The sequence below is a fragment of the Mesoplodon bidens genome, assembly GCF_964165515.1.
Source record: "Mesoplodon bidens genome assembly, chromosome: 8".
Lineage (NCBI taxonomy): Eukaryota > Metazoa > Chordata > Mammalia > Artiodactyla > Ziphiidae > Mesoplodon > Mesoplodon bidens.
The window spans coordinates 29939326-29960731 of NC_138165.1; the positions used below are offsets into that span (position 1 = coordinate 29939326).

Consider the following 21406-nt stretch of genomic DNA (forward strand, 5'->3'; position numbering starts at 1 on the left):
TTAACTCTATTCTCATTTTTAAAAAACTCACTACAAATAAGAAACTTGTTCTCTAAATTCTCATTTGCTGGATAAAGTATTAACAATTTTATGCAGTTTCTTTTGGGAATAATCTTTGTAACAAATAAAGAAAAGCACTGGCGAACCTTCTCAAAAAGGAGTAAAGGGGCCTCCCTGGTGGCGCAGTGGTTGAGAGTCCGCCTGCCGATGCAGGGGATACGGGTTCGTGCCCCGGTCTGGGAGGATCCCATGTGCCGCGGAGCGGCCGGGCCCGTGGGCCATGGCCGCTGGGCCTGCGCGTCCGGAGCCTGTGCTCCGCAACGGGAGAGGCCACAACAGTGAGAGGCCCGCATACCGCAAAAAGAAAAAAAAAAAAAAAAAAAAAAGGAGTAAGAAGACCAAGATTTTAAGTGATGGCTGATTTAGATGCTCATGTATGGTGAAAAATATGACATACCACTAAAGTGCAAGACAAAGAAAAGACTCTTCTTTCTTGGATGCAAATGACATGTGCCAGCTTTCCCAAATTTAATAAATATCATAAATAAATATCATTAATAAACATACTCTAACTCATGAATAGAAATCAGGTAATACCAGGTTAAGCATTTAACAGATTTTCAAACTCTCTATGAAACAGAGGGACAGAAACATAATTTGAAACTGATTTCAGTTTATGGCAACTATAGCAGTAATAGAAATCTCTCATTTCTGTGTGTTTTGTTTTTTTAAAAAAAGTTTTCTTATTTGAGTCTTCAAGGTACAAAGAAATTAGTAGGACTTTTAACAGAGTAACATGCTCTTTTTTTCTAGAGATCAATAACACTCTCCCTATTTCTTCCCTTGCGATTGTGCAACCTGGGGGTATAACACAGAATGTTGGGAAGCAATGTGGCTGTGCAGGAAGTGTACTTCAAGCCTGTAACTTGGCAACGTACAGGGGAGAGTGCCCACTCAGGTTCCCCCTCCACTCCGGAACGAACACACGCGGAGGTGGGGAGAACTTCAGATAAAACTTACGTGTGACAAGAATAATCGTAGTTAAATACTTTTCCCATTGAGGGAATATGAAAATATAATAGATTTTCAACCTTTGGCTATGGATAGCTAAAGTCCTGATTAAGAGTAGGAACATATATATATATATTCCTCTTAAAAAGCAAAGAAACAAAAGACTACAAAACTGTCCAGGTTGTAAAGACAATGACTGCAATGAAAGTATACTCAGAGTGATTTATAAAAATCAGTTGATTCTGATTTGCCCCATATTAGGCAACTTGAAAATTATACCTTTCTCTTACCAGCGCATGACGCAAGGAGTTCACATAATGTATGTAAATGTAAATGTCAACCTTTGGGTACCTGGAATCTCCCACATTTACTTGGTTATTATACTTTTAGCTGGCCTTGAGTTTTGGCTCACTCTAAAGAGAACCAGTTATAAATGTGCCATTTAAAGAAAGGTATTTCAAATAACAAGTTCTTCAAAAATTGTAACTAAAGTTCACTCTCATTCTCATGTATAGCCTATGCACTCTGGTGTAAATACTTATGGGAAAATCTGGAAATGGATGAAAAATTGTGATTTATTTGGGAAACGTTTAATTATAAAGTAGAGGGGTCCTGGCAGGAATGATTCAATTATCTCATCTCTAAAAGCAGTCCATGAATAAAACCTCATTCACACAAAATCTAAAGTCAAATTTATTTTTACACTTTTTTTCCCCAATAGACTAGATTTTTCACCTTTGGGCCTAAATATATACAGATTTAGATCCTTGAGGGAGATAACTGTCTCCTACAAATATAATTCTAAAAATAGTAAGTGCTAAGAAATTAATTGGTTAAAGACTTTAAACTTGCTACTGTTACTATCAAAATGTTTTAAAAATATATACTGATGTGATGTGAATATCTCTACTAGCCATTCTCAAAGCTGACATCCTCACTGTTCACCAAATTTGCGCATACAGGTGACTCAACTTTAGAGCAGAGAAAGACACACTATGGCCCCCAGGCCAAATCTGGCCCTCATTTGTTTTTGTAAATAATGTTTTATTAGAACACAGCCACATCCATTTGTTTAATTATTGTTTATGGCAGTGTTCTTGCTACAGTGGTAGAGTTAAGTGGTTGCAACAGAGACTATACAGCCTCCAAGTTTAAAATATTTACTAGCAGGCCCTTTACAGAAAAGTTTGACGAGCCCTGCCTTAGAGCCACATCAAAAGGCATAACATGGGAAACTCAGTCACGTAATTTGAGATGTGGCAATTGCATAGGCTCAAGGCTGGCTTCATCACATTTTCTTTAGATACAGAATATGTAAGATGTTTAATTTTCATAGTTATTCAGAAGTAACCCATTAAGTATTACTTTCAAAATTCAGATAAGTCATTAAAAAAAAAAGAGTTTTGGCAGGTAACTCCATCAAAATTCTCGTGATAAACTATAACTACAACTTCAAGATCATTTTAAAATTGAGGAGCTTCTTCAGAAAAAGCTTGAGCTTTTGTAAAAACAAGAGCTGCCTGTCTGGATGCAATATATTACTCTCTCTACTGCTACATGTGTCATTACTTCAGAGCTTCTGGGAACATACATAAATGAAATAAAGAACTTCTGTGTAAGCAGTGTTTACCCAATCTTTCTCCTGTGTAACACTGGTGGCACATTTTAAGATCAAGAAGTCATATAATCTCATCTACTATGAATTATTTAGCTGATATTTAATCTTTAATTGATTTTATTACTGTGGAAAAAGATGCAATAAAATTTTATTTGCACAATAGAACACAGTAAGACAGTGCCCCCAATTCCCTCCCACGGTGCCTGGCCAGAGCTCGGAACTTAATTTGCAACTCCCTGGAGTCCTCCTCCCTGCTTTCCTTTCCTCTTCCCATTGAAAGTACACTCTCCAAATGTACTCTGCTTTCAAATGATGTAGCTATTTTCCTTAATTATACACACGTCTTTTTTCTCATTGAATCTTTGTATTGAGATGTTCTCCATAACTACAAGTCTTGCCAAATTACAAGCTCCAGGAGTCGCAGGCCTTTATATACATCATCTGGGCTTATATACATCATCTAGGCTCTGTTTAAACTACTCCTGGGGCTTCCTTGGTGGTGCAGTGGTTCAGAATCCGCATGCCAATGCAGGGGACATGGGTTTGAGCCCTGGTCCGGAAAGATCCCACATGCCGGGGAGCAACTAAGCCCATGCTCCACAACTACTGAGCCTGTGCTCTAGAGCCCGCGAGCCACAACTACTGAGCCTGCACGCCGAGAGCCTGTGCTCCGCAACAAGAGAAGCCACTGCAACGAGAAGCCCGCGCAACGCAACAAAGAGTAGCCCCCGCTCGCCGAAACTAGAGAAAGCCCGTGCGCAGCAACGAAGACCCAACGCAGCCAAAAATAAATAAATATTTTAAATAAATAAATAAACTACTCTTGGCCCAGCCACACTACTTTGTACAGCTTTTAATGCCAGAAGGGTCACTTCTGAGACATTTAAAATATACTCAACATAACAGTCTTAAGTGATACGCAGGTTAACAAACTTTATTCTCCTTTTTTTTCAGGAGGAAAAAGGCAAGGGCAACACTTGATATCAAGTAAACCCATTCAGGTTGAAAACGTCCGGAATGATCAGTAGGGGGCAGACTGTGCTCAACTAAAATCATAACTATCCCAGGACGCAAAAGCCATCATCCTCATATCTACTGTAACGCCCTTGGGGTCCCAAATGACAATACGCCATCAAGGTCTCAACTTGGTGCTTTAGATGGAAGATGGAAAAAGTCTCCTTTAGGTCAGCCAGGTTGGGATTATGTTGTAAGTTGTCAGGAGGGGTGACGGGAAACTCTTATTATTGTCATCAGTCTTCTCTTCTCTCTTCTAATCCCTCTTCCTTCAGCTGCTTGAGCTCCCCACCTCCCTTCTCAGACAGAACTCTACGTGCAGAATTCACTTGCCAACTTTCTTGCCCCCATGCAGGCCTCTGGCCCTTCAGGATTTTTTTGGTTTTGTTTCTGTTTTCCTGGATGGAATTCTTGTGTATTCTCTTCTTTTCTCCAAGCCCCACTCCAACTTGATTACCTGGTGAACTTCTATCTACCCTGAGATTTGCCTACTAATTCTCAGGCTTCAAAGATTCTGACACTGAGATTTATTCCCAACAACCTCCACATAAGGTAAGTTAAGTACTCTTCGAACGCCATTTATAAAGAAACTGAGGCACAGAAAAGCGACGTAATTTTTTGAGAGTTACACAGTAAGGACAGGCTACAGGCAGGTCTGCATCCAGTTCTGTGTGACTCCAGAGCTCAGGCTCCGATCACAGTGGGCTGCTTCTCAGAAACAAGCACAGGAGGAAAGACAACAATAAGGAGTGGGGCAGTGAAAGAGGACACTTTTTTCTTTTTTTTAACATCTTTATTGGAGTATAATTGCTTTACAATGGTGTGTTAGTTTCTGCTTTATAACAAAGCCAATCAGCTATAAATATACATATGTCCCCATATCTCCTCCCTCTTGTGTCTCCCTCCCACCCTCCCTATTCCATCCCACTAGGTGGACACAAAGCACCGAGCTGAGCTCCCTGTGCTATGTGGTTGCTTACCACTAGCTATCTATTTTACATTTGGTAGTGTATATATGTCCATGCCACTCTCTCACTTTCTGACTTACTTCACTCTGCATGACAGACTCTAGGTCCATCCACCTCACTACCAATAACTCAATTTCGTTGCTTTTTATGGCTGAGTAACATTCTATTGTATATATGTGTCACATCTTCTTTATCCATTCATCTGTCGATGGACACTCAGGTTGCTTCCACGTCCTGGCTATTGTAAATAGAGCTGCAATGAACATTGTGGTACATGTCTTTTTCTGAATTATGGTTTTCTTAGGGTATAGGACGAGTAGTGGGATTGCTGGGTCGTATGGTAGTTCTATTTTTAGTTTTTTAAGGAACCTCCATACTGTTCTCCATAGTGGCTGTATCCATTTACATTCCCACCAACAGTGCAAGAGGGCTCCCTTTTCTCCACACCCTCTCCAGCATTTACTGTTTGTAGATATTTTGATGATAGCCATTCAGACTGGTGTGAGATGATATCTCATTGTAGTTTTGATTTGCCTTTCTCTAATGATTACTGATGTTGAGCATCCTTTCATGTGCTTGTTGGCAATCTGTATATCTTCTCTGGAGAAATGTCTATTTAGGTCTTCAGCCCATTTTTGGATTGGGTTGTTTCTTTTTTTTTCATATTGAGCTGCATAAGCTGCTTATAAATTTTGGAGATTAATCCTTTGCCAGTTGCTTTGTTTGCAAATATTTTCTCCCACTCGGAGGGCTGTCTTTCTGTCTTGTTTATGGTTTCCTTTGCTGTGCAAAAGCTTTTAAGTTTCATTAGGTCCCATTTATTTATTATTGTTTTTATTTCCATTTCTCTAGGAGGTGGGTCAAAAAGGATCTTGCTGTGATTGATGTCATAGAGTGTCTGCCTATGTTTTCCTCTATGAGATTTATCGTGTCTGGCCTTACATTTAGGGCTTTGATCCATTTTGAGTTTATTTTTGTGTATGGTGTTAGGGAGTGTTCTAATTTCATTCTTTTACATGTAGCTGTCCAGTTTTCCCAGAACCACTTATTGAAGAGGCTGTCTTTTCCCCATTGCATATTCTTGCCTCCTTTATCAAAGATAAGGTGACCATATGTGCGTGGGTTTACCTCTGGGCTTTCTATCCTGTTCCATTGATCTATTTTTCTTTTTTTGTGCCAGTATCATACTGTCTTAATTACTGTAGCTTTGTAGTAAAGTCTGAAGTCCGGGAGCCTGATTCCTCCAGCTCCGTTTTTCTTTCTCAAGATTGCTTTGGCTATTCAGGGTCTTTTGTGTTTCCATACAAATTGTGAATTTTTTTGTTCTAGTTCTGTGAACGATGCCATTGGTAATTTGATAGGGATTGAACTGAATCTGTAAATTGCTTTGGGTAATATAGTCATTTTCACAGTGTTGATTCTTCCAATCCCAAAACATGGTATATCTCTCCATCTGTTTGTATCATCTTTAATTTCTTTCATCAGTGTATTATAGTTTTCTGTATACAGCTCTTTTGTCTCCTTAGGTAGGTTTATTCCTAGGTATTTTATCCTTTTTGCTGCAATGGTAAATGGGAGTGTTTCCTTAATTTCTTTTTGATTTTTCATCATTAGTGTATAGGAATGCCAGAGATTTCTGTGCATTAATTTTGTATCCTGCTACTTTACCAAATTCATTGATTAGCTCTAGTAGTTTTCTGGTAGCATCTTTAGGATTCTCTATGTATAGTATCATGTCATCTGCAAACAGTGACAGTTTTACTTCTTTTCTGATTTGGATTCCTTTTATTTCTTCTTCTTCTCTGATTGCCATGGTTAAATCTTCCAAAACTATGTTGAATAATAGTGGTGAGAGTGGGCAAACTTGTCTTGTTCCTGATCTTAGTGGAAATGGTTTTAGTTTTTCACTATTGGGAAAGATACAGGCTGTGGGTTTGTCATATATGGTCTTTATTATGTTGAGGTGAGTTCCCTCTATGCCTACTTTCTGGAGTTTCTATCATAAATGGGTGTTGACTTTTGTCGAAAGATTTTTCTGCATCTATTGATCATATGGTTTTTATCCTTCAATTTGTTAATATGGTGTATCACATTGATTGATTTGCATATATTGAAGAATCCCTGAATTCCTGGGAAAAACCCCACTTGATCATGGTGTATGATTCTTTTAATGTGCTGTTGGATTCTGTTTGCTAGTATTTTGTTGAGGATTTTTGCATCAGTGTTCGTCAGTGATATTGGCCTGTAGTTTTCTTTTTTTGTGACATATTTGTCTGGTTTTGCTATCAGGGTGATGGTGGCCTTGTAGAATGAGTTTGGGAGTGTTCCTCCCTCTCCTATATTTTGGAAGAGTTTGAGAAGGATACAGGTTAGCTCTTCTCTAAATGTTTGATAGAATTCACCTGTGGAACCATCTGGTTCTGGGCTTTTGTTTGTTGGAAGGTTTTTAATCACAGTTTTAATTTCAGTGTTTGTGATTGGTCTGTCTATGTTTTCTATTTCTTCCTGGTTCAGTCTCAGAAGGTTGTGTTTTTCTAAGAATTTGTCCATTACTTCCAGCTTTTCCATTTTATTGGCATATAGTTGCTTGTAGTAATCTCTCATGATCCTTTGTATTTCTGCAGTGTCAGTTGTTACTTCTCCTTTTTCATTTCTAATTCTGTTGATTTGAGTCTTTTCCCTTTTTTTCTTGATGAGTCTGGCTACTGGTTTATCAATTTTGTTTATCTTCTCAGAGAACCAGTTTTTAGTTGATTGACCTTTGCTATTGTTTCCTTCATTTCTTTTTCATTTATTTCTGATATGATCTTTATGATTAGTTTCCTTCTGATAACTTTGGGTTTTTTTGGTTCTTCTTTCTCTAATTGCTTGAGGTGTAAGGTTAAGTTGTTTATTTGAGATGTGTCTTGTTTCTTGAGGTAGAATTGTATTGCTATAAACTTCCCTCTTAGACTGCTTTTGCTGCATCCCATAGGTTTTGGGTCGTGTTTTCATTGTCATTTGTTTCTAGGTATTTTGTGATTTCCTCTTTGATTTCTTCAGTGATCTCTTGGTTATTTAGTAGTGTATTCTTTAGCCTCCATGTATTTGTATTCTTTACAGTTTTTTTTTCCTGTAATTGATATCTAGTCTTACACTGCTGTGGTCAGAAAAGATACTTGATATGATTTCAATTTTGTTAAATTTACCAAGGCTTGATTTGTGACCCAAGAGATGATCTATCCTGGAGACTGTTCCATGAGCACTTGAGAAGAAAGTGTAATCTGCTGTTTTTGGATGGAATGTCCTATGAATATCAATTAAGTCCATCTTGTTTAATGTATCATTTAAAGCTTGTGTTTCCTTATTTACTTTCATATTGGATGATCTGTCCATTGGTGAAAAGGGTGTTAAAGCCCCCTACTATGATTCTATTACTGTCGATTTCCCTTATTATGGCTATTAGCATTTGCCTTATGTATTGAGGTACTCCTCTGCTGGGTGCATATATATTTACAATTGTTATATCTTCTTCTTGGATTGACCCCTTGATCATTATGTAGTGTCCTACTTTGTCTCCTATAATAGTCTTTATTTTAAAGGCTATGTTGTCTGATGTGAGAATTATTACTCCAGCTTTCCTTTGATTTCCATATACATGGAATATCTCTTTCCATACCCTCACTTTCAGTTTGTATGTGTCCCTAGGTCCTAAGTGGGTCTCTTGTAGACAGCATATATACGGGTCTTGTTTTTGTATCCATTCAGCCAGTCAATGTCTTTTGGTGGGAGCATTTAGTCCATTTACATTTAAAGTAATTATCGATCTGTATGTTCCTATTACCATTTTCTTAATTGTTTTGGGGTTGTTACTGTAGGTCTTCTCCTTCTCTTGTGTTTCCTGCCTAGAGAAGTTCCTTTAGTATTTGTTGTAAAGCTGGTTTGGTGGTGCTGAATTCTCTTAGCTTTTGTTTGTCTGTAAAGGTTTTAATTTCTCCATCAAATCTAAATAAGATCCTTGCTGGGTAATCTTGGTTGTAGGTTTTTCCCTTTCATCACTATAAATATGTCCTGCCACTCCCTTCCGGCTTGCAGAGTTTCTGCTAAAAGATCAGCTGTCAACCGTATGGGGATTCCCTTGTACGTTATTTGTTGTTTTTCCCTTGCTGCTTTTAATATGTTTTCTTTGTATTTAATTTTTGATAGTTTGATTAATATGTGTCTTGGTGTGTTTCTCCTTGGATTTATCCTGTATCAGACTCTCTGCGCTTCCTGGATGTGGCTGACTATCTCCTTTTCCATATTAGGGAAGTTTTCAACTAGAATCTCTTCAAATATTTTCTCAGTCCCTTTCCTTTTCTCTTCTTCTTCTGAGACCCCTATAATTTGAATGTTGGTGCATTTATTATTGTCCCAGAGGTCTCTGAGACTCTCTTCAATTCTTTTCATTCTTTTTTTCTTTATTCTGCTCTGAGGAAGTTATTTCCACTATTTTATCTTCCAGGTCACTTATCCGTGCTTCTCCCTCAGTTATTCTGCTATTGATTCCTTCTAGAGAATTTTTAATTTCATTTATTGCGTTGTTCATCATTGTTTGTTTGCTCTTTAGTCCTTCTAGGTCCTTGTTAAACATTTCTTGTATTTTCGCCATTCTATTTCCAAGATTTCGGATCATCTTTACTATCATTACTCTGAATTCTCTGTCAGGTAGACTGCCTATTTCTCCTTCACTTGTTTGGTCTGGTGGGTTTTTACCTTGCTCCTTCATCTGCTGTGTGTTTCTCTGTCTTCTCATTTTGCTTAACTTACTGTGTTTGGAGTCTCCTTTTTGCAGGCTGCAGGTTCGTAGTTCCCGTTGTTTTTGGTGTCTGCCCCCAGTGGGTAAAGTTGGTTCAGTGGGTTGTGTAGGCTTCCTGGTGGAGGGGATTGGTGCCTGTGTTCTGGTGGATGAGGCTGGATGTTGTCTTTCTGGTGGCAGGACCGTATGCAGTGGTGTGTTTTGGGGTGTCTGTAAACTTATTATGATTTTAGGCAGCCTCTCTGCTAATGGGTGGGGTTGTGTTCCTGTCTTGCTAGTTGTTTGGCATGGTTTGTCCAGCACTGGAGCTTGCTGGTCGTTGAGTGGAGCTGGGTCTTTGTGTTGAGATGGAGATCTCTGGGAGAGCTCTTGCCGATTGATATTACGAGGGGCTGGAAGGTCTCTGGTGGACCAATGTCCTAAACTTGGCTCTCCCACCTCAGAGGCTCAGGCCTGACACCCGGCCAGAGTACCAAGACCCTGTCAGCCACATGGCTCAGAAGGAAAGGGAGAAAAGAAAAAAATGAAAGAAAGAAAAAAATAATAAAATAAAGTTATTAAAATAATAAATAAAAAAAATAATTAAAGAAAAGAGAGCAACCAAGCCAATAAACAAATCCACCAATGATAAGAAGCACTAAAAACTATACTAAAAAAAAAATGGACAGACAGAACCCTAGGAAAAATGGTAAAAGCAAACTTATACAGACAAAATCACACAAAAGCATACACACTCACAAAAAGGAAAAAGAAAAAATATATATATATTAAAAAAAGGAAGAGAGCAACCAAATCAATAAATAAATGTATCAACGATAATAAGCTCTAAATACTAAACTAAGATAACCATAAAACTACAAACAAATTAGATGCAGAAAGCAAACCCCAAGTCTACAGTTGCTCCCGAAGTCCACCGCCTCAATTTTGGGATGATTTGTTGTCTATTCAGGTATTCCACAGATGCAGGGTACATCAAGTTGACTGTGAGATTTAATCTGCTGCTCCTGAGGCTGCTGGGAGAGATTCCCTTTCTCTTCTTTGTTCGCACAGATCCTGGGTTCAACTTTGGATTTGGCCCCGCCTCTGCGTGTAGGTTGCCTGAGGGCGTCTGTTCTTCGCTCAGACAGGACGGGGTTAAAGGAACAGCTGATTAGGTGGCTCTGGCTCACTCAGGCCGTGGGGAGGGAGGGGTATGGAATGTGGGGTGAGCCTGCGGCGGCAGAGGCTAACATGAGGTTGCAACAGCCTGAGACGTGTCACGTGTTTTCCTGGGTAAGGTGTCCGTGGATCTCGGGACTCTGAAAGTGGTGGGCTGCACAGGCTCCCGGGTAGGGAGGTGTGGACAGTGACCTGTGCTTGCACACAGGCTTCTTGGTGGCTGCAGGAGCAGCCTTAGCATCTCATGCTCATGTCTGGTGTCCACGCTGATAGCTGCAGCTCCTACCCGTCTCTGGAGCTCGTTTAGGCAGTGCTCTGAATCCCCTCTCCTCGCGCACCCTGAAACAATGGTCTCTTGCCTCTTAGGCAGGTCCAGACATTTTCCTGGACTCCCTCCCGGCTAGCTGTGGCGCACTAGCCCCTTCAGGCTGTGTTCATGCAGCCAACCCCAGTCCTGTCTCTGGGATCTGACCTCTGAAGCCTGAGCCTCAGCTCCCAGCCCCCGCCTGCCCCAGCGGGTGAGCAGAGAAGCCTCTCAGGCTGGTGAGTGCTGGTTGGCACTGATCCTCTGTGCAGGAATCTCTCCACTTTGCCCTCTGCACCCCTGTTGCTGCGCTTTCCTCTGTGGCTCCGATGCGTCCCCCCCACCCCCCATCTCCGCCAGTGAAGGAGCTTCCTAGTGTGTGGAAACCTTTCCTCCTTCACAGCTCCCTCCCAGAGGTGCAGGTTCCGTCCCTATTCTTTTGTCTCTGTTTTTTCTTTTTTCTTTTGCCCTCCCCAGGTACGTGGGGAGTTTCTTGCCTTTTGGTAGGTCTGAGGTCTTCTGCCAGCATTCAGTAGGTGTTCTGTAGGAGTTGTTCCACATGTAGATGTATTTTTGATGTATTTGTGGGGAGGAAGGTGATCTCCACGTCTTACTCCTCCACCATCTTGAAGGTCCTCTCTCAAAGACACTTTTGAAAACACATGTAAGTGAGAGACTACCAGATAGAACAAGGTCATTTCTAGAAGACAGGAAGAAAAGGGGGATCAAGAGCAAAGGTGAGGATTAGCCATGAGTGGAAGAGCTTCCTCCTCTTGGGAGGCCGAAGAGAACGATATGAGATGGGTCTATTTATATTTAAGGGGATAGAAATGGAGAGAATTCACCAAGTCAGGGAGTTAGAGCCATAACAAGCCAAAGTAGGTGTTTTCCCAAGACTCCTAGGATGACTTATGGGAAACCCCCCCAAAGGAAGCAGAATGACTAAATCTCCCAATGAAAGTGAGACCTTCCAAGCGTCAGTGGCACCTCCTGAGAGAGGGTGGGATCCCTGAGGCTCCAGACTTAAGGACCCAGAGCCCTGGACCAGCAGCATTGTGTGGGCCTAGGAGTAGGTCTCTCTGTAATGTGGTGATGATGTGGCCCCTTGCACCACGCTGGAAGAAGAGGTTCCTGCTGTCACCCTTCATGCCCTGGAGAGCAGTATGTGCCACTGCACTGCCCCAGGGCTGTCCAGGGGCTGGTCATCTAACTGTGAGATCTAAAGACACTTAAGAGCCTCTCTCCTGGCCAGGCACCTGGGAGTTTGATTGCTGGAATAAGCTACTAGTTGAGGCAGCCTTTGAATAAAATCTCATAAAATTGCCCCATACAATATTTTTTCTTTTCCAGACAATGCTGTTCCACTGTTGGCTCACCAGCCTGCACACAGCCCTAGGTTGCAATGCTTTCACCACAAATGGTGGCTTACTAAAATGAACTGCCTCTTCTTCCCTTCTTTGATTCTGAAGTTCACTGTAGTGAGAAAGAAACAGGACAGAGGACCCAGAGTCAGGAATATCTGCCTCGGAAGAAACCTAAGCTTCGAGGGCAGGATATTGCTACTCCAGTCACAAGTGGACAGAACACCTTGGTGCCTCTGTGAAAGAGGTTAAGTGGCCTGCCTGCCTGTGTCTGCAAGTAGCAGCACTGGGGTTACACAGAGAGAATTCTACATCATCCTCCATCCCTCTCGGGATGTTCAGATGTCATCTGGAGTGATTTTAGCTTTTCAAGCAAAGAAAGGAGACGCTGATACAATCTGAGGCACTACCCGAGAGTCATCTCCTTAGGAGAGACTTAAAAATAATCTAGATGAGCAGTTCTCAAATGTTTTGGTCTCAGGAGTCTTTTATATTCTTAAAAATTATTGAGGACACCAAAAAGTTTTCGTTTATGTGGGTCATATCTATCAGTATTTACCACATTGGATATGGAAACTGAGAAATTTAAAAAACATGTAAAACACATTTATTCATTTATTTTAAATGAAGTTCATTATATGTTAATTAACATAATATATTTATGAAAAATATTTTCCAAAATTAAAAAAAAATCATGAGAAGAGTAGACTTGTTTTACATGATTGCAAATCTCTCTGATGTCTGACTCATGTTGGATTCTCATACTGCATATATATTCAATATGTTTCCCTGTTATTTTGGTTAAAGTATATAAAGAAAATCTGGTATCACACAGTTGGAAAAGGGAGAAGTACCTTAATAGTCTTTTCAGATAGTTATGGATATTCTTTCTTGATACTGTACCAAAACTCGACAAGAGGGATATTCTTAAAGGTTAGTTGCAATGTGGAATTGAAAACTACATCAATAAACTTTTCATATCTATTATATAAAATCCTTTGGTCTGTCTTGACCTTCGAGTGGATCTTTCACTCAGGCATAATTTTGGAGCATCATGCATTAGTCACTTGGAAAATATTGGCTCACAGAGTTAATGAAACAGATTGCCATATAGTATTTTAAAAATCACATTTACTAACATCACTATCAATCTCATGAGAAAAGTCTTTAAGTATTGAGACGCTATCAAGGTCTTGCTGGTGGACATAAGCTTTTCTAAAAATCTAATTTTTTTCTTGAAAAATTGAGTTGTATCATTGACAACCAATAATGTCAATGGTTTTACTTGAAACAACCTTGACAAGTTCACTTTGTGCATTTTCAAGAATGTGTCTACCAGACATACAAGTTGGAATAAACATAGTTTGTCATTCTTTCAAGTAAAAATAAGATTCTTTGGGGGAAAAAAGCAGCTAGTACGTCCCTCAATGCAAACCACTAACTACACATGATTTTTCTTGAGCACATTGTACAGTGTTCTGCCACAGAAGCTCTTTATGCCTCCTTCCCATTTCATCACACAAAATAATTTTTAAAATGTATACTCAAGAATAGAAATTTAACCAAATTAACACTTTTTACTGCTTCAACAAGAGCATTCTCAAGTGAAACTGACATTTTTCTTTTCTTCCTGCAAGCACATGGCAGTGAGGAACACAAAACTACTCATACTGTTTGGTGCCACTGCTAGCAGTTTTGCCGTTACTTTTGCACGATTAGTGCAAATTTCAATGCAGTAAGAAAGGCAAATGACATCCTAGTATTATTATGAAGTCAGTTTTAATGTTGCAGATCTCCTGAAAGGGTCTCAGAAATCTCCAGGTGTCTGCAGACCACACTTTGAGAACTGCTATATAGACAAATGATTTCCAAAAATTGTTCTAGGAGATGATCATCAGCCAGATTATTAATAATAGCTGCACAGTCAGGATAAGCTAGGTTATGAGGCAAAAACAAAGCCCTTAAAATCTCAGTGGTTTATATCAAAGGCCTGTTTCTTATTTACTACATGTTACCAATTGGCTGGACAAAGGGCACTCTGTTTATCACCATCACTTAGGGACCCAGACTGATGGAGCAGCCTCCATCTCAAATGTTACCAATCGCTGTACTAGAGGGGAAAAGAGACTCTAGTGGGTCTCACACCAGCAATTACATTACATTACTGACGGGAGTCAGTTCTGCTTACAGCCTACCAGTGACATGGCCCCATACAACCACAAGAAGGGGCCTGGCTGAGTACAATCCTTCATGTGCCTGAGAGTAGAGAGCTGGCAATATTTGGTGAATCGCATTAATGATTACAGTAACAGCTAACATACATGGTGCATTTGTTATGTGCCAAGCACTGTTTCAACAGCATGTGTCACTTATTTATGCCCTCAACACTCCCATGAGGTCAGTTACATGAACTCTATTCTTTGGATCAGGACACAAAGGCACAGAGAGGTAAAGTAACTTGCTGAAGGTCACACCAAATTAGAAGCGGTGCTGGGCAGGTAGATGGACTCCAGAGCCCATGATTTTAACCTCTAAGAAGCCATATTACCCATAATTTTCCCCCAGTCTAGAACAAAATGAGAGAAATAAAAACTTTTTCATAATGATAAATGGAAAGGATTGTCCTTTATTACAAGGTGCCTTTTCTCCTTTAAAATATTAACATGTTCTTTCTTTTATGAATTGATGGTAGTAAGTGGTAGGTACTTTTAAAATTTCCTTACTAGGAAAAGTAAAAGGTTGGCAACCTTAAGTTAGTCCCTTTTCCTAATTAATTTTGTTCACTTTAATTGACCAAAAATACAAAAATTTGTGATCACTAGTTTGGGAGGTTTTTTGATTTGTTTCTGGTCTTAGCACTATGTTTTGATTCAACCAAATTTTGGTCATTATGTGCTAGGTACTGCTCTGAGCTCTGTCAAGCATTGTACTAGATGGTTTCATGGACATTGTTTTATTTAATTCTATGCCATACTGCTTCCTTATTAAATGATTAAAACACACTTTTTTTTTTTTTTTTTTACCCTAAAGCTAATTGAAGCAGGAAAGATCTGGAGCAATGCAAGCCCTCAAAAGGCAGCTGAAGCACTCCTAGCAATGAACACCAGTTATTTTCTATGAAAGTTACTAAAGAGCAAACACAAGCCTGTCAGTAAGTTTCTTGCTAAACTTATCCATCATCATCTCTCTCTGTTAGGGATCTTTTATGAGATGTAGATTTTCTCTCAGGTTAAAGACCAAAAGAGCAACAAGCTGATTTCACCAGCTGGGCCCTGGAACTCGGCCATAGATGATTTCCTGCAAAGGACCCTGAACATGAGCAAGGTTCACTGGCCAAGGGCCCAGGCCATCAAGCCAAACAGCAGCTTAGTTAAAAGGGACACAGGGCTTGGATACAAGCAAGCTGTTCTGAGCTCCATCACAGTCATATTTATTAGCTTCCATTAGAAAATTTAGATGTACAGGAGAAATACTCATTTTGTAAACAGGTGCGAAAAGACAGAATCTTCATAAATATTAAGCCTTGGGAAATAAAAGGTGATTCAAACAATATTGAATACCAAGAATATACCTATTGTTTTTGAATAAGGTACCTTAACGATTTCTTTTTACAAAAGAGGAAGGAAGAAAGGAAGGGAAGGAAGGAGAGGAATGGACAGAAAAAAGAAGTAAAAAGTAAGGAAGGAAGGAAAAATCTTCAAAGATATATATATACCTTGGTGGCATATAATAGAATACTTAAATTTTAAGTCCATTATATTAAATGACTACATATTGGCTAGTCCCTTCCCTCTGTGGAGATTAACAGTATGTATATCATCACTGACCAAATAAGTACCAACCCTGGAAATGATCAAGAGAGACAGTGCATTCTGTCACCACAGGGATGAAAGTTCTCCAATCATTTTTAAACTCCAGATTCTATTTGGAAACAGAGCAATTTAAAAAAGAAAAGAAAAGATGGCAATACTAGGACTTTTCTAGAGGGGAAGAGTTTGTGAATATAAAAGCCATTTTTAGAAAGACTCATGAACCAATTAAGTCACTAAGAGTTATTTCTGAACTTCATATTTTAAGGTACTGATTCCAACAGCTGGAGGCGTGCATTTGGATCAAACGTTTATGAATTCTGGTGGCTATTTGAAAATGGCTGTTCAAGTTCACTGTCACTTAATAGGGCAACTGTATAAATATTTTTATAACCTTTCTATTTAACAACCCTACAGATAGCCTTCAGAAGTTGATTTCCATGCTCTGTTGTCAATGGATGTCTTCAAACATCTCTATTCTATAATTAGGAGGCGGGCTGTTTTTAGAGGGTGAGGGTTTAGTTAACAGTTGCAACATAGAAGGTGGGGATGTATTTGGCAGGAGAATATACCATAAATCCTCGCTGATGGCTGGAATGGCACATCCTCCGGGTGGGAGGGCAGTGAGGAGGGAACCACCAGGGACCCGCAGTGACAGTCAGCAAGATGCGAAAGAGAAAAGCAAGGGCTACAACTCGTTAATGAGAGATGGCAACGGAGGAGAAGGCCTTCCTTATTAAAACCTGTGTGGAGTAACAAGCACGTACGGTAGTGGCCAAACTCCCATTTTGTGCAAGAAACAAGAATAAGCCAGCTGCACCATGAACCTGCAAAGGTACTCAGACCAAGGGAAGAAGGGAGAGGTGCCAGATGGCTACAATAAGCTATTAGCGTTGACCAGGAAAATGTATGTATAATTAATTTATAAACATTGACAATATGTACAGGCCTAAATCAATTCCATGGACCTCACTGCAAAAATGCCCCTTTTTGAAGGCCTTCTCTACACTGATGCAAGATAAGTTAAAACCATACAAAATTATACACTTCGACCCTTGAAAATAATCCACTTATAATAACTATTAAGAAGATGGTCATTTGGCTTAAAATAACAAAGCCTCTATGAGTCCTCTTGGCTCAGTGAAAAGACATGGTAAATGCATGTTAGGAAGCTCAAGCAAGCAGAAGGGGCTTGGTGACTTTTGGTGCAGCAACGGCTCCCTAGGACTAGGCTCTTGGGGGCCAAGTAACAGTTAGTTTTGCTTTCATTAATCTCTTTGACTTGAGATGGCATCCCTAATTCTCATTAAGCAAAAGAGGAACTAATAAAATGGCAAAGAACTGCAGAAGGCCTACTATCTCTAATGTCAGGAGCATGTCCAGGCAACACAATGCAAGAATTGTGGACAATATCTCATCTATGAGTGAATCATGGAACTTTGCTTGGTAAACTTGGGCTCTAATTGATTCCCACATTGCACAACCTTGAAAATTTTACATAAGTTCATCGTACATCAATTTTCCCAACTACGAGACCAGAAGAATAGTCAAACCTCCTTCTTTGTTATACAACTGTTTTCTGTGACTACCTGGAAAAAATGCTCCTCAAAAGAAAATACAATCTGTATTCTTCAGCCTTAAAAAGGAAGGAAATTCTGACACATGCTACAACACGATGAATAAGACATTATGCTAAGTGAAATACGTCAGTCACAAAAGGACACATACAGTGTGACTCCACTTAAATAAGGTACGCAGAGTCGTCAGATTCATAGAGACAGAAAGTAGAATGGTGGTTGCCAGGAGTAGAGATTGGGTGAGGAGGGAATGGGGATCTGTTGATTAATGGGTAGAGAGTTTCAGTTTTACAAGATGAAAGGGGTTCTGGAAACTGGTTGCACAACAGCACGAATGTGCGTAACACTACTAAACTACACACTTAAAAATGGTTAAGATGGTAAATTTTATGTTTTGTATTTTTCCCACAATTAAAGATTTCACAAATAAATAAATAAATAAAATGCACAATGGGCCTGGCACAGTGGAGACCATCAGTCTACAAGTATTGACCACAGGAATGAACAAGGCTCCTCATATAAGAGAGACGAGATCTAATTGGCATATCATCACTAAAGGATCTTTAAACGTTTTGAGAAATGGACCCAGAACATTTGGTGCAATGAGTAAGGGAACCACAAATTATGTGTGTCAATGAGTTATCTGCTATGCCTAAGCCTTAGCTCTTGCAGCAGGGACCATCTACTTCTGAGAATCAGGTGACATATACCACATTAAGACCATGCTGTCAGGAAAGACAGCCTTTTGCCAACCAAGTAAGCCACTGCCATAGGAGAGTGGCAGGAGCGTACCTGGGGGAGGCGATGCAGGTACTAGGGCTGTAGACTCCTAAATGCTTTTCAGCTGCCACGTGGATATTTTGCAATTTGGCAGATTACCGATCTAACCAAGAAATGGAATGTTATAGTATTGTGCTCTATCACAATGCACAGTCCTGTTTGCAAAGGAGCCTGGGAGATATCCATGAGTAAGGGAGAAGACATTCTGATGAGTCCATTTATTCATTCACCCTAAACTTACTGAGCCCCACCATAAGCAGGTGCACTGACAGTCACGAGAGATACAAAGATGAACATATCCTGCTCTTTGCCCTCCAAGTCTGGTGAAGGGAGAGAGGCAGGTCACCATACCATTAAAAAGTACAATATGGTAAGTATTGGGCACTGGTAAACTAAACACAGAGGAAGAAGTGGTCAAAAACCATGGGAATGAAGAAGGCTTCAAAGAAGAGACTGCTTTGGGGCTTGGTCTGGTCTAGGAGGAAGGGGAATAGAGTAGATTCTAGCCACAGGCAAGGTCTTGTAAAAAACAAAGATGTTATGGGAAAAAAATGTGTTTGAACAATGGTGAGAAGATATCTGTAACTAAGACATATGTGTGTGTCAAAAGAGGGAGAGAAGGGTGGGCGATAAAACTAGAGAGGTGGGTTTGAATCATGGTGACAACCCTGAATATCGCTCCAAATAGTTTGGCTTTGTCTTTAAGGTTTGAGAAACATAACTCTTAGATGGCAGGAAGACAAGAATGACTATTTAGATAGGAGTGCCATTTAAGAGGCCGTTGTAACAGATTAAGCCAAAGTAAAGAGGACTCTAAACGTGTCAGTGATACTAAGGAAGTAGGTACAAGGGGTGGCAAAGAGGAGAGCGAAGGAAAACTTCTAGCTTACATGACTGTCCGTGATAAAGATCACTGGAGGAAGAACAAGACTAGGGCAAGATGATGTGTTCAGTCGGGAGCACTTTGTAAGGTTCAGTCTCCTCATTCATAAAAGGAAAATAAATAATAAGTGATCAGTCTGGATCTTCGGGCGGTTGTGAGGACTGAATGATAAAATAACAAGAAGAACACAATACTACCACTTATGATTAGATTTGTGGAAGTGTGGACCCAGAGAGGATTTGGGACAGGAGAGAACCATTTGGGAGTTACTGGTATAGAAGTTATGGTTGACAGTGCTGGAGTGTATGAACCTGGATCACCCAGGGAGATGACGTCCTGTAATCTAGGACCAGACCCTAGTGCACGCAAGTATGCAGAGCACGGGGCACTGGGGTGGAGACCAGCAAAGATGACTTGAAGGAATGATGCAAATATGGGAACCTGGAGAAAATAGCTTCACGGAAAAAAAAAAAGTGAATAGTCATAAGTGCCAATTCTGCCCAGAAGCTGGTAGGATGAGAACTAGAATGAGTGGATCTAACACTTAAGAGGTCAAGAGTACCCTCAGCAAAAGCTATTCCAGTGGAGGGGAGGGGTGAAAACCAGATCACAGTTCGCTTAGGAATGCTGTGTTTTCCTAATGTATTTTGACATTAGATAACTGTTTAATTGGGGAAATCTTCATTCTGTAGGGCTGGAACATTGAGATTTTACTCTCTCCCCAGGAGCTACAGAACAATTTTTCTTCTTTAATTTGGAGAATAAAGGGACTTGTGAATCAGACTGAGAGGAAATTAATGTTGTTAAGATTCACTGTTATATTTTTTCATGGAGAAAAGAACACTAGGTTTGGTGGGGGGAGAGTGAAGAGACAATAGAAATAAAATATAAAACAGCACAAACCAAAGTAGAGAATTTTCTGTAATAATGCCGAAAGTTGTACTAATGCAGTACTGATGGGAGAACAGAAGTGAGTGCCTTTGAGACTCTACATCCATCTGCCTGGGGCCATGAAAGACACCTGTTTACAAGCCCTTTACAACACACCCACTCTTACCTTTCTTTTGATATCAGTGAACTGGGAAAACATTAAAGACCAATAAAACGACAGCTCCAGGATATAATAGTAGTGAAGGTCAGGCGTGAGTGGCTGAGGATCAAAGAGAAAAAGGCAAGATTAATAATTAATAGGAAACCAAATCTGTGTGTCAAACATCTCAAGCTCAGTACTGAAAAGTGACATTGTCTTACGCCTCCACAAATTCTGGCCCCATTCTCTCTGTGGATAAGGGAGCTTTGAAGGACGCCTATAATCCACAGCTTGATGTCATTAGCTTTGTTTCATCTCCAACTAAAAAAGTGTCAATCAGTATGAGCATTTGGCATTGGTACCCGATTCACCACTCATTTTAACAATTGCATTTATGGTACTTAGACATGAGTCTCTAAAGATTCCCTTAGGCAACCTGCAAAAAAATTCTAACATATACACAGAAAGAGTAACTCTGGACAACTCCTGTGAGATTCCACAGCACAGGGACCAGGGAACGTGAAAAACACTGGAGTACTATATGGGTCACTGAGACATAGTTTCAAATTCTGCCTTAATTGGAGCTTTCTTGTCTTTAGGAAATGTCCTGTACATTGTAAATATTAAGAGAAAAAACAAAGATAATTCAAAACATTTAGTAAAAGATCAGGGGGACAAGGAAGCTGCTAAGAGATACCAGACTAGGCGCCCAGCCAGGGAATCTGAGTTTGAGTCCCCACTACACAGCTTAAGTAGGGCCTTCATTTACGTATTAGAAAATGGAGGTAACACCTGCTCTACCTGCCTCACAGGTCCAGGAATGGGGAGAAGCTCAGGGAAGCAGTGGAAGTCAGTAATATTTATTTTGCACATAAATCCATAAATACAAAACAGAGTTTTAAAAAAACATTTTTGATGAGTTGTTTTTAATTGTTTCATTGGGTTGTAACGAAACAACTTGCTTTCCCAGAATGAATGAAAGACCTTTGAAACTCATTACACGAACACCTCCACACCGCTGCACACAAGGTGTTGAAACTGAAATGCTTTGTAAACCAATAGCAGCATAATAAGTGACTTTTGCAAGAAGTCGGCAATCACTTAACTACCAACTCT

General features: G+C 40.0%; 1 protein-coding gene across 3 annotated transcripts in view; it reads right to left on the reverse strand.

Moving 5' to 3' along the window:
• The window catches only part of CERS6 (ceramide synthase 6), a 341889-nt gene that overhangs the window by 59347 nt on the left and 261136 nt on the right, over positions 1-21406 (reverse strand). For all 3 annotated transcript variants that reach the window (XM_081242625.1, XM_081242624.1, XM_081242626.1), the window contains exon 6: positions 20318-20410. In XM_081242625.1, the coding sequence (XP_081098751.1) occupies positions 20318-20410 (93 nt within the window). The remainder of the gene's footprint in view (positions 1-20317; positions 20411-21406) is intronic.